This window comes from Pochonia chlamydosporia, chromosome 5 (assembly GCF_001653235.2).
Source record: "Pochonia chlamydosporia 170 chromosome 5, whole genome shotgun sequence".
Taxonomy (NCBI): domain Eukaryota; kingdom Fungi; phylum Ascomycota; class Sordariomycetes; order Hypocreales; family Clavicipitaceae; genus Pochonia; species Pochonia chlamydosporia.
In genome coordinates, this window is record NC_035794.1 from 1,781,578 (window position 1) to 1,795,522 (window position 13,945).

General features: G+C 47.8%; 3 protein-coding genes across 3 annotated transcripts; 1 reads left to right on the forward strand and 2 right to left on the reverse strand.

The window, feature by feature from the left end:
* Positions 1 to 4,483: 4,483 nt before the first annotated feature.
* VFPPC_05838 (lipase) lies at positions 4,484 to 6,184 on the reverse strand (the record flags this gene model as incomplete). Its single annotated transcript, XM_018284965.1, has 1 exon — positions 4,484 to 6,184. The coding sequence occupies one exon, from the start codon at positions 6,182 to 6,184 to the stop codon at positions 4,484 to 4,486; it is 1,701 nt and encodes a 566-aa protein (XP_018141896.1).
* Positions 6,185 to 7,261: 1,077 nt separating this feature from the next.
* On the reverse strand, positions 7,262 to 8,883 carry VFPPC_05839 (aldehyde dehydrogenase family protein; the record flags this gene model as incomplete). Its single annotated transcript, XM_018284966.1, has 4 exons — positions 7,262 to 7,406; positions 7,479 to 7,927; positions 7,984 to 8,377; positions 8,429 to 8,883. The coding sequence occupies 4 exons, from the start codon at positions 8,881 to 8,883 to the stop codon at positions 7,262 to 7,264; spliced, it is 1,443 nt and encodes a 480-aa protein (XP_018141897.1).
* A 2,919-nt stretch (positions 8,884 to 11,802) lies between these two features.
* VFPPC_05841 (lipase 2) lies at positions 11,803 to 13,152 on the forward strand (the record flags this gene model as incomplete). Its single annotated transcript, XM_018284967.1, has 1 exon — positions 11,803 to 13,152. The coding sequence occupies one exon, from the start codon at positions 11,803 to 11,805 to the stop codon at positions 13,150 to 13,152; it is 1,350 nt and encodes a 449-aa protein (XP_018141898.1).
* Positions 13,153 to 13,945: the final 793 nt, after the last annotated feature.

The following is a 13,945-nucleotide window of genomic DNA, read 5'->3' on the forward strand; positions in this document are numbered from 1 at the left end:
CCATACGGCGCTCGCCTTTGTTACGAACAAATTGGAAAACCCGTTAACCTCAACGATACAATTATGCCAGGGAGTCGGTACATGCAGCTGATCGCAACAATCGAGGGCAGCGCCACTTGGTGGCAGCACGTCAGTGGGCACAACATGCTTCCCTAGCATTTGAATACCAAATTTTGGACCGGAGTTATCGTGACTAATTTATGGTAAGCGCCACAATCGTTCGGTAGGAATAAACAAGCCGAGTAACCTACGCATGTATGGAAAGGCGGACATGATGTGGAAACATCATTTGTACCAAATTTGAGTAAGCCTGGTTTCGCTGCACGTGATTAATGTTAGCAGTGTATAGATCCTTTTAAATGATAAGAACGGTATTACTTGAATCATCTCAAAAGCGATTTTCGATGATGTCTTTCTAAGCTGACTTTTGCTTAGATGGCGGGTGTATGCATTGGTGGCGAGATCCTCTAGCATAAACCTGGAGAAACCTCGATAAAGCGCAAGCATTGTCGCATCTTTTGTATCGAGAATCTCTCTAAGCTTGGAGCTATCTAGCTGGAACCCCATAGTTAAAATCTTTCGGCACGTCTCGGCTTCATTGGTCAACTTGGTTGCGATAAAGTGCTGTAGTTCTGGGAGCTGGTCTTGGATGAAATCAAACTGTTGCAATTCCTCTCGACAACTATAACCAAATAAGTCCAGAAGAGACTTAAACCCGATCCTGTCCTCGCCGCCGTGGCGAGCCACAATAGCCTCATTCATTGCTTGGAGTTGTGCTCCATACGTGTCAACGACGTCATCGTCAACACCGACTGCATGTGTTAGTCCTCAAGTGTAGATTAAAAACTATCATAGACGGCATGCGCTTACTGCAGTCGCTAAAAACGTGTCCGTCGCTGATTATCCAAAGTTTAGCTCCTGGCTGGTAAATAGCTTCTATTTCTTGTATAAACGCATGTAAATTTGCCAAGGCTATGTGCTCCCCGCGATCTGGGGCTGTAGACAATACTTTATTTGTGCTGGATGACTTGCAGGGAAACGCTGGAAGACAAAATTCAACTTTTGCGCCTCTAGATGTGAATGAACTGATTTGTTGTCGGAAGACGTCCCGGCCCCCTTGTGACCATTTGTCGTGTCTGGCAGCATATCGAAGGGTTGAGTCGAATATATCCACTATAGACTCTGTGACTCGTTCCAGGTTAATTTCTTGGAAAATTTCTGTATGTTTTGCTGTTCCCACTTGCAATCCAGAAAGAATCAGGCTCGCAAAGAAGAAGTCGAGCCTGGTAGACACCGGCGCGGATGTGTGGGCATCAATGCTCAACACGATACCAACAACTTGTTGATCCATCGGCCGTGGCATCTCTAATATCGCATATTCGTTTCCGGCAATCTGTATTCGACAGCTACAAATGCCTGCTACCCCACGTTTGATCTGCAGACCTGCATTTGGCAGGTGGCTTCGCCATGCGTTAAGGTTACAATGGCGCAAGACATGGTCCTCAATCCCAGACCAAGTTGCGGAGAGTAGACTTGACGATGGCCCGAAAGAATGAATAAGCTTGCCAGATGACTGACGCACAAACCCTGCAATGAATCTGTCGTGTATCGAGGATTTTGACCAAGAGAATGTCATTTCGCCGGTAGGAGAAGGCACACTAGGACAGAGGCAAGACAAAGCCAAACAAGCCGTCGACAAAGTTTTAAGGACTAACCTAGGTACCGAGTAGGTAGTGCTGGGTCACAAGTACTGCATAAATGAACCTTGAGTTGATGAACAATTTTTTTTTGCGTTGTGTCTAGGTAAGTGTTTATTCATGATTTCTAAGTGCGAGCTGATGTTGGTCCCCTGCTGGCCATTACGAGGCGCCTCATTTGATAAGAAGCCCATTCACCGTTCTGTATATTAATTATACACGTAATGATTATTGAATTACAAGGCGCAAATTGTCCTCACGGTTCGGAGCTGAGTCGGAAATATACCACTGCGGTCTAGTGCGCGACATTTGAGCAAGTAATTTCGAGTCACTATAATATGACATCTGCAATCTTCTCACACGGGAGAAACCCCGTTCTCTCGTCCTTCGGAATGACACCTGGAGTTGCGGATGATCACCCATTGCGACGGTGGGGGTTATTTTTGCCTCGCTAATGCATTAGACTGTTCCCACCACGGCGGATAAGCCAAAGTATGAGGTCTGGTGAGCTGTCACTTTTTGCTTTACCTACTTGGGCCACGAAGCATCAAATAGTTTGTGATTAACTCTGGCGGCCATCCGATAGCCCCAACCCAGAGTGAATATAGCGTCGGTCCAAGGGGACCGATGATTTTGGCGAAAGAGTACTCCATATTTGGCTGCTCAGTTGTGTTTTGTTCTACAATCCACCAAACATTCATCATGGCAGCAACGATCTTTGTGGCCGCTTTGTTTCTTTCCATGTTTATTCCCTTGACTTTACTTGTCAAGTATTTTCTACTACCTCTGCAACAGATTCGCAATATACCGACAATTCCATTCTGGGTGGCATTACTCCCGCTTATCAAAGATGTCGACCAGCAAGAGATATTCAAGAAACACATTGATAAGCCTCTCCAAAAGCATGGTGCAGTAAAGATTTTCTTTGCCGCACAATGGAATGTGCTAATTCATCGACCTAAGTATATGGCCGAGGTATTTAGGCGAGAAGAGGCATACCAAAAGAGCGGAAACCAAAAGAAGATCCCCCATAGTGTTCTGGCATCCTTACTGGGAGATAACATAATATCCAGCCATGGAGAAGTCTGGAAGTCATATAGACAAATCATCAGGCCTGGGTTGCAAATCTACCCTGACCTAGAGGTCTTGCTTAACAACGCTGAGAGACTACGCAAGATCCTAGTTAGCACGCAGGCGCTAGCTATGCGTCGTGGCGTGGGTATCCAGGAGAGCATTCAGCGGTATACAATTGCAAATTTTGCTCAGAATAACTTTAATATCGATTTTGGGGTAAGTTTATCTGAACAGTATTGCAAAGTAGACGGAGTACATGAGAGTTATTGGCTAACCTAAGTATTTGATATTGTAGACCCTGCACTCAAAAGATGCATATTTACACCGGATTCAATACAAGATCAAAAAAGAAATATTCAAGCCCATCTTTATGAACTTTCCATTTCTCGATCGCCTGGGATTTCGCAGCCGGCAGCAAGCTAGGCAGCTGGCATCCCATTTCACTGACCAATTAGTCCTGGCACTGGAGACCGGGGCCCAAGACAAAGAGACGTCTGAATACCAGAAGAGTAAACTACCGAACTTACTTCTTGCCGCCAGGTCCTCTGGGGCATTGACAGAAAAGCAATTTCGGGACAACGTCACCGTCTTGTTTGTCGCCGGGCAAGAGAATCCGCAGTTGGCCATCATGTCAACACTGTATTTGCTTGCCAAGCACTCCGTATGTACACGTTTCCCTGTATGGTTTGATCACGGTGGTGATACTAATCTCGTAAAAGGACATGCAGGACCAACTCTTTGACGAACTAACAGCTCAATACGATGGGGAAGTTAATCAAGAGTACCTACAAAGCTTGCCCTTATTAACATCAATCATTTACGAGAGCCTACGGCTATACCCGCCAATTGGGCAGTTGATCAACAGGCGGGTCTCTCAATCAATCACTCTAGGAGGCGATATTTTTATACCAGAAGGAACATACATAGGCTACAATTGCTACTCCACAAACAGAGATCCGGAAGCATGGGGAGATGGCGCAAATGACTTCCAGCCAAGAAGATGGGGGCACACATGTCAGGATATCCAGAAAGAGTATCGGAGGCGGAGGGTACGTGCGGAGTTTATTTCCTTCCATGGTGGGCAAAGAGCATGTCTGGGTGAGCGATTCGCCATACTACAACTAAAAGCAACGTTATACGTGCTCGTGAGAAGTCTTCGGTGGCGACTTGACCCCAAATGGTCGGACAAGATGACGCCTGTAAGTGCCCATTTGTACCGTGGAATGAGGTCGGTTCCAGCGCATCGTGGATTTTGCTAACAGGTGGCATATATAGGCCGGTCCGCTTTGTCCAAAAAACTTGCATCTAATTTTTGAGGAGAGAACATGAGAAAGTAAACAGGTTGCATCGGTGTTTATCTGCTAGTTGCGCGTGTTGAGCGCTCCAACACAAACCACCATGTTTCCAATAGCGTGTAAGAGGTAATATATAGCAAACTGTGCCGCTCAGTTAGATGAGGGAGCTTAGGCAATGTTTGCTTCCGCAGCATTTCGCAAGGATTTCCTACCACGGGAGCTCTCCACCACGGTGCTGCAGCTTGAGTTTGGCAGCTTCTCTGTACATGATTGAAGGTTTCCATGCGAATAACGATATTATGACAGGAAAGAATAACTGTTCTCTCCAGATATTATAGAGTCGAATGTGGAAAAATACCGATAAATGGCCCGCTTCCTAGTAGGCATTTATACTTGGAATCGTCTACAAAGGACATTCTACCAACCATCTTCTGCTTTATCGAACAAAGCAACAATAGTCTCACATCTCTTACCCCGAACAGACTCGTACCCTCCAACAATCACCTCAAACCCATTCCCCGTAATATTCACCCAACTAGGTGACTCGAGCCCTTTCGCGCTGTATTCCGGCCAACCCTGCATATCTTCCCCGAGAATAAATCGCCGTAAGTAGTTCTGAAACTTCTTTGCAACTTCCGGAACTACAGCTTTGTCCACAGCGGCAACAGCCTTGTCATAAAAGTAATAGTTCATATCGTCGCCATGAATCGCGGGCGGAACTGATTCATCGTAGCGATAAGATTCGAAGCCGGTCGCAGACGTCGGCGGCACCGTAGTTGCAGAATCGTTTTTCCCTTTTGACCAGTATTTGGCTGCAAAATACGAATGACACTCGTATATAATGTCACCATAGAACTTGTCAAAGGTCGTCCGTGCAAGAATACCGCTCGAAGAAACAGGGGACAGGTCGGTGTCGTTGCTGTACAGGCTTTGTATAGTGCTGATAGTGCTGCTACTCGGAGTCCGGGCAAAAATCTTTAGGAAGTCTGCCCACGTCTCATTTGAAGGGTTACCAATGCCGTCGTTTCGCATTCCACCAGCTATAACCCTTTTGACATTTCCGAGACCGCGACGAGGACTCGTTATGTTGTTCAGCACACGGTCAGGCACATCACGCACTAAATTTCCGTCGATTACCGGCCCGAAACCAATGCTGGGACCGCCAAATTCCCCCGTTCCTTGTTCCAGCATCATGTAGGAGTTTGCCTTCTTCAGTTCTTCTGAGGGCAGCTTCCTCAAACAGTCAACATTGGTGCAATTGGTGGCGTTGAGGAAGATATTATAGATTCCGGTCACTTCTTCTGATCTGTTCACATGAGGACGATATCCAGGAGATGAAAGCACGGCCTGACTGAACGGTGCGGAGCCAGTTTGAGCGTCAACAGCGAGAAAGTGTTGAATGATTCCACCGCCTGCAGATTGGCCCATTACTGTGACCTTTTCTGGATTCCCTCCAAACATGTAAATGTACTGTTTTGTCCATTTTAGACCGGCCCAGGCATCGTACAAGCCAACATTACGATCCATGGTCGGCTCCGTGTCGGAACTCAGCCAACCAAGTGGTCCCAGACGGTAGTTTGAAGCGACGATAATGAACTTCTTATCCGGTGCCATTGCATCAAACAAAGCTGCAGGATTCCCACCATTGTCCTTTGCGCCGAAAAAGAAGCCCCCACCGTATAGCCAATGCAGGACTGGGACGCCGGTCCCTGCTGGTGCCGGAGACAGTCCCTCTGGAATGACGACATCAACAAAGAGACAATCTTCATTTCCCCAGGTAGTCCCGTTTATACCAGGTGGACTGGTTAGCCAATGTGGCACGGTTTGTATGCAATTGGTGCTGTTCAACGGAACGTTTCCATCCTGAATGCCGTCTGCAGCGGGAGGTGGCGTAACTGGAAGTTTGAATCTGAGATCTCCAGTTGGTGGTTGAGCGAATCGAATATTTCGATATGTTGCGTAGGATATATTGTACTGAGATGTTGTGTTTATAAACGTCGGTACGTGTCGTGCGTATCCCAAGTCAATCGTTGGGAAGCCCGATGGGCCGCTTCCCAATACTCGTATGGGAATGGCCACAATGACGAGATAGAGAGTGTCGAGCTGTATTAGGCGCATGGTAGGCTGCTTTGTGAAAGGTACTCATTGACGGAGTTCAGTATGCCTTCTCTAAGCTGAGATTCTCGCGATGGGTGCAGCAAGTATACTGGACATGAGATTGGGAGTCGGCTCATTTATCACATTAGGTTCATCGGCTTTAATTACGATGAATACTCTCATTTATTTCCAGCTGTTGACACTGTAAGAGCTACGAACACAGCTAAGACACCGATAGCCAGTGCCTCATACATCATTCATTAGGACAGTGCCTCAATGGGCTAGACGAATTGACTATTTGGGCCAACCGCAAAGTCCAGTGGCTATTTTGGGCTATCCCATAGATGTGGCTGTGGATAGATCACCATCTTGAAGTCCTTTTTCATGAATGCTGGCATATTGATCCTAAGAACTTAATCTGTTAGCCAACCATGAGGTAGGGGAAGCCACCAGAGATTTTGCAGTTCATTGGGGCAATAACATCCATATAGTTGCGATGGTAGACGTCATAATTTCGATGAGGTTTAGTGTCATGGTGACTGACAGGACACCAAAACCGAAACAACGTCTCGCATTCGTCGTATTCCCAGCATTCGTCCTGCACGAGATCCGTCCCGCCGTGCGCCACAAGAAGATCATCCCAAGAGACTGGTAAGCTGCCGATCACTGTAAGTACGACCAATATTAAAGTTGCAACGCCCGAGGGTGGCTCAAACTGATGCACCGGGCTGAAGACTACCAAACGAATACATTTTGGAAATGCGCGGACCACCACGGCTACTTACAGAAAAAGCTCAATCTTGTAAGCCAGTTATACAGAGCTGGGATGAATGCGTCGACTGACCACGTCAGGACCCGGGTAGATCATAGGGACCGTGGTAAGGTGTAGTTGATGCTTCACGCATCCACTTGTTGCTCGTTGTGTTTTCCCAAGTGTAAATCGTTGTTGAGCATTTGTTTCATGGCCACTGGAACACTTCACTAAGCTCATCAAGTGCGGATCATGATATTTGGCATTTAAAGACCGCTCCTCGCTAGTCATCTCGTCAAAAGGTGAACAACTTAACATCTCTCAGCCTCACCCTCATAAAGCAGGTGTTAGTCCTTCCACGTCACAGTTTTCGTTACGAGGAACTCTTCCAATCCCATACTGCCGTTAAATCTGCCCCATCCGCTATTCTTGACACCTCCATGAGGGAGCACAGGTTCATCATGGACAGTCATACTGTTAATGTGCACAGCTCTGCGCTGCTGTTAGCCATCGTTCTATCCAGGAATCCGATGCCACTTCAGCATCGCCCAGTTGGAAACTCACCCGGATTCAATCTTCTTTGCGAGCGCAAAGCCTTTTCGCAAGTCTTCGGTAAAAATCGCAGCAGACAGTCCATATCCGCCCTGGTTCGCAATCTTGACGGCCTCCTCGTCTTTGTTGACAATCATGCATGCTGCCACCGGGGCAAATGCCTCCTCCTGCCACAATGTCATGCCTTCCTTCGCTCCACCAAGTATGATTGGAGCCATACGGACGCTGGAATCTCCATCTTTGTTCTGAGCGAGTGATCCATGGATCAGGTGAGCCCCAGACGAGATAGCACTCTCGATGACAGCTTCAACTCGTGCTTTAGAGGCAGCAGTCACCAGAGTTGGAAGAGAATTAGACTCATTAGCGGTAGATTCAAGAGCCTTCTTGAGCGCGGCTATGAACTCCGAAGCAATTGATGAGTGCAACACGATCCGGTCTGTGGCCATGCAGATTTGGCCAGACTGATATGCTCGTCAGCAAAGAATCCGAAACAAAATACTTTGTAAGAAGATCTTACGTTCAATAGTGCGCCGGCGAGGACTTCCTTCACAGCGACCTCGAGATTCGCGTCGGCGCAAACAATGGAGCTGTTCTTCCCGCCGAGTTCCATCAAACATGGTTTCAAATTCTGACCACAAGTTCTGGCAATCTTTCGACCAACGGCTGAACTACCTGTAAAGTTAACTTTTCGAACCGCAGGATGCTCAATCATGGCATTAACGACATCTGGTGCATCTTGCGGTCTGCATGATACGACATTCAAGCAGCCCGCAGGAAGCCCAGCTTCTTGGAATGCTCGACCAATTGCCCAGTAGCAACCTGGCGATAGTTCAGACGACTTTATGATTGTTGTGTTTCCCGCCGCGAGAGCACATGCCGCAGACCGGATGCCAAACACAAATGGAGCATTCCTTGTCATAGTCAGTATTGCTCGATGATAAGTACACGGCGCAGCGACTCACCAAGGTACGATCCCCAGAATTACACCCATCGGTTCTTTATACACAATTGCACTCTGGCCCTCCTGCTCAACTACAGGCACACTGCCACAGATAGAAGTTATGCGACTAGCGATATCTCGAAGCATACGAATGCTCATTGGCACGATGAAGAATTGTGAAGTTCCCACATCTGCGCCCATTTCGGTTCTCACCATTTCCGCGTTTTCCTCCATTCTGCTTTCGAGAATGTCGGCCGCTTTGAGCAGGATATCCCGTCTCACGGTAGGTTTTGTTTGCGACCAGGCTGGGAAGGCCGCTTGCGAGGCTTCAACGGCCTTGACAGCATCTTGTGGAGTTGCAGACGTGGCTGTCCAGCAAGTTTTGCCTGTGTATGGACTGACGACATCGAAGGTTTCTGACCCTGTCTCTTCCTTGCCGTTTATGATAAGTGGGATATTGGTTGGTTTTCCGGACATGTTGAAGTTTACGAGTCTATCAGCTGAGGGATCCTCAATGCGTGTGTTCTCCCGAATGGGTTGAAAGAATGAATCCAAAGACCTGAAGAAAAGTGTGTCCAAACAGCTTGCATATAAACCATGAGGAGTTGTGGGTCGTAATCATAGCGCTTATGCTGGAGTTTGCATATGAATCTTCCAAAACAGGTTTACGGGCGGGGAATGCCATGTTGAGAAGGTTGCAGACCGTGATGCCTTGGAGTTGTCAACTGTAGTTCTGACTTTGACGACTGAAAGTTCCACACACTCGGTACTATATTTACATGTTGCCAACATGCTTAACCCCGACGATTTCCAGGACTCATCTTGCGTTCTCCTCTCTTCTTGAAAAACGGAGCAGTGATTACAATTGGGTGGCTTCGAAGTTATGCATGCACGCATGTTAACTTAGTTGGGATAACACAAGTTAATTGGTTCCCGTCGATCAACCTCCTCACTCGTACCATGGGCCAAGTTCCTTGAGCAATCATCTCGGTCAGGTTCCATCCCTGGTTTTCGGTGACGGGTAAAACACAGTCTTGTCTTGGGTTCCTTATTGTGACCTTGCGAGCATACATACGCGATTCTACGGAACATAAGGCAAAACTTGAATACCGCCCTTTGAAAGTGCTCATTCAAGTCGAAGTTGGGTTGCAGAGATGCAGAATATACAGCCCCGCCGATCTGCACTGCTTACCCAGTCGTGGATGGTGACCTTGTGTCAGCGATTCTATCTAGAAAACTCTCCAGATTGACGTTTAGCATACAACCTATGGCGATGTTTAAATTAGGAATATTCGTTTGGGTTGGTTTAACCAATGACCACCTTTAAAGGTGGTGTTGCACGGCCGCATGGCTTAAGTGTGCTTGTTGCTCGGAAGTTTGGGCCATGTTTAGGGCCAGGGAACTAAAAGCCGATATCACATAACCTCATAAAGTTATCAGGTTAAGTACTCAGCAGCTGATAGACCTAGAAAAGCTTTTGTTCTTTGAGAGAGGTATTTGCCTTGTGACCAGGAGGCCGTAAGTGTGGGTTATTGCCTCCTCCGACATGGCAACCCCAAACCATCGGCGTCGGCGTGGTATACGGGACCGAATTTCCAACACGAAATTGGTTCAACCGACTCTACTGTGTGAGTTAGTTGTATATGGCTATTGGTCGGTTCGTTTCGTGGAGTGGACTTGGGCCCGATAGCACTTGTTTGAGTCGCCCAAGCTGGCAAATGGGTCATGCGAACGAAGGTCTCGATACCAGTGAGTTAACAGAAATACATCCCAGATTAATAAATGCTTAGCTACGTAGATGGCTAGACACCCTTTTCTGGACCATAGAAGTAGGTCTGTCTAGGGATATGATGTGGCTCGGCGAACTGCGGCGAGCTTTTTACCGCGACACGAGAATGCAGTGAGTGGTCATCAATGTAAAGCGGGAGGAGTTCAAATTGTTTGCTACCAGCTTAATGGCATACCCAGAATCCACACTTTCGACCGTAGCGATTTGCAACTGTTTTGATCTTTCCCGAACCAACGTCGAAGCCAACGGCCAAGTCACAATTCCAGTGAGCTGAAACCAAGGCGCAATGTCTTTCACCGTCATCGTTACCTTAATGCAACATGCGTTGCCAATATTGCAACTTACAAACCTTCTCGCGCATGAGAGTGGCGCCGGCTTCGCAAATCCGGACCTGAAGTTGTAGCAAAACCTCGAGTCTAAATTACCTCCGATACCTTACTTTCCGTCCAACTCGGTCTTCAAGATATCTTGGCAGACACTTGGTAATCGACCCAGCACATCATATGGCCTACGCTGTGGGACGTACAAGCAGCAAGACTGTTCCGTGTGTCGATGGTGCCCTTTTGTCATCGCCGGCTTCTGTGAAGACGAGATCGGGTTAAGACCTAACACCGGCGCGGCCCAAGACATCCGGCATCCATTTCCCCGAGTTTGCGGACTTTTCATGTTCGACAGACATGCATATGCCTGCCTCTTTGTCATGGCTTGCCGTAATTGCCATCTTTTTGTAACCGACGTCACATATCCTTATTGGGAATGTCACCTGAGGAATAATGCCGAAGTGAAAGATCTTTTAGCCAGGGGCATTGAGTTAATGCTAGGCCACTTTCGGGATGTATTTCCGCCTAAAGCTACGTTGGTGTTCAGCCCTGCATTAATGTGCGCCACGCCCCTTTGGCGGCCGATCACTGAAGGAAGATGCCTAAAATGAGTTTTTGACAGCTCTAGCATGTGAATGTGATGAAAGCCCAAAATAAAGGGTGTTCATGGCAAAGCTACAAAAAGGGAACGACGCTGAAGTACATGGAAATGCATCACGAAGATCTTTATCCATAAGCAAGCTCAAGCCCATCAACATCGCACACCGACAACCAAATCCTGGAGTCATCGGCCCAAAGATCATATTGGGAAGATATGGCCATGCTCCTCGTACGAGACTTCGGCACTAACCGCCAGCCCCTGGTCAGGCCTCAAGCCGCCGGAGAAATTACTGAAGCAACGATCAATGCAAACTGACAAAATACGCACAACACATGTCAACATATTCACGGAATGATGGCCATTTGAGGAATAGGGCGCTTTACCCCACCCCCGCAAATATTTGGTCCTTTCTTATGAGGCTGTGTTATAGGCTTCACATCCCCGGATTTTCTTCCCCTTATAACAAGCCCAGCATATCACTGAACACTCAATGCAACTTCACTTGCGCAATATTATGAGAAACTATACCAATAATGCCCCGTAATAACCGAGGAGACCTTCCCAGCCTCTGGGTTGGGCATGTGATGGGTTTTGCGGGTTGTGAATATAAAACCTCTCCCATTTTATGATACCGAACCCAATGACTTTTGGTTCAGACGCTGCAATCTCGAGCGACAAGACACACCATGTCTCCGGTGGCACAGCTTCTCACGTTTTTAACGCTCAGCCTATCGGCATTGGCTGCGCCGTTGGAGGAGCGACTATCACCAATTCCTCCAAGTCAGGATCCGTTCTACGCCGTGCCTGACAACCTGGAGCATGTACCACCGGGGACTATTCTCCAACACAGAAAACCTCCAGCTCCAATCGCGGCATTGGGGTTATTAAAGTCCAATATAAAAGACAGCCACCAGATTCTATACAGAACGACTGATAGCCACGATAATGCAACAGCCACCGTGTTGACTGTCCTGGTGCCTCACAATGCGGATTACACCAAAGTCCTGTCATACCAAGTTGCGGAGGACGCACCAACACTAAATTGCGCACCATCATATGCCTTCCAATTTGCTTCTGCCAGCGGCGGACTACTGGGGACCATTATCACGCAAGCCGAATTAATCCTGATACAATCGGCCCTGGAACAAGGATGGGTGGTGATAGCCCCAGACTTCCAAGGACCCAAGGCGTCTCAGCTAGCCAACAAGCTTGCCGGCCAGGCAATCCTGGATGGAATAAGAGCAGCTATTCAGTCAACCAACATCACAGGAATCGACAAACGTCCAACTATCTCCATGTGGGGATACTCTGGCGGAGGCATCACCAGCGGCTGGGCGGCAGAGCTCCAGCCCACGTACGCACCAGAACTAGAAATAGCTGGAGCGGCAATTGGCGGCCTTGAGCCTACAATTCCAACAGTCGTCGGCGAGATTAATCGTACTCCATTCGCAGGACTCATTGCGTCCGGTATGGTAGGCCTCGCGAATGAGTACCCCGTCATGGCGGACATATTATACTCAAAGCTAAAGCCCGAGTATCGCAAGCTATTCGAGAAGACAAAGCAGCAGTGCTTCGTGGCCAACACTCTTTCATTCTTTAACAAAGATGTGGTATCGATGTTCAATGGCCCTGATGTGACGAAGCTTCCCAAGACGTTGGAAATCATGGCCCAGAATGCCATGGGGAAAGCTGCCCCCAAAATGCCTCTTTTCATTTACAAGTCTGTATTTGATGAAGTTAGTCCTATTCGGGAGACCGACGCCCTGTACGACTTTTATTGTTCGCATGGCACACCGGTGCAATATGAGCGGGATCTCTTGTCGGAACATGGCATAGCAGCTGTGACTCCTGCACCACGAGCCTTGGCCTTTCTCATTGACGTGATGAATGGTCGGAAGCCTGCAAAGGGATGCTCTAAGAAGACAGTTGTATCTTCATTGTTGGATCCGCAGGCGATTAAGGTCCTGCCACGGTTTCTGTTGGATGCGTTGCTAGACTTGGTGGGCAAGCCGATTGGGCCTGCATTCTTTGGGTAGGAAATCATGTCCTTGTCAGTGTAGGAAGATAAAAGTGGCGTTTTTATATAGTTGCAGCATATGATCATTGCATTCATGGCACGCCTGCGAGCCTCCAACCCTGTGTTCTCGTGTTGGCACCATCCGGTGCTTGCCACTGGTTGGTTTATCTTCAGCACCAATTCTCAATTGACAGCATAGTACATGTTGTCGATGAAACCTTGCACCTATGCCTCATGTTTATTATATTTAGTGAAGTTATCTACAATTCCTGTTCTGTAATTGATGTGGCGCTAACTGTCAGATTTTAACGCCCCTCGACCCCAGCCCAGTCGCAGCATTTGACCATGTTCGTCTAGAGTGCCTTCGGAAGGATAATTTGCAGGTAATTTACCTTAACCTAATTGGTGTGACCTCCATTCGACTCTCTTTCTGTCCTGTGAGTTGGGGGACAAAAGTCAGGACCTTGCAACTCTCACCCGCTCATCACGTTCTGCCAAATGACTGAAACGACCAACCCCGAAACAGCCTACATTGCAAACTAGACTCTGGACTCTGTGAAACTCGGCAAATGGCTGCAATCTTTTCATCCGCGGAGAGCGGCTATCTGCCATATTTCTTGCTCTATGTGCGCCTCCAACGACCGCTTTTGAGCGGACAAAATACTGACATGAGATGAGCCTAGGCTTCTATTTCCGCCATCATACATTCAGCAGTCTGCTATTTATCACCACCGGAAGTCTCACTGACACAGTTTCGAGGCCCATCTGCACCTTCGCCTAGTTCCCTACTCGCACACGTCTATGCTGTCAAG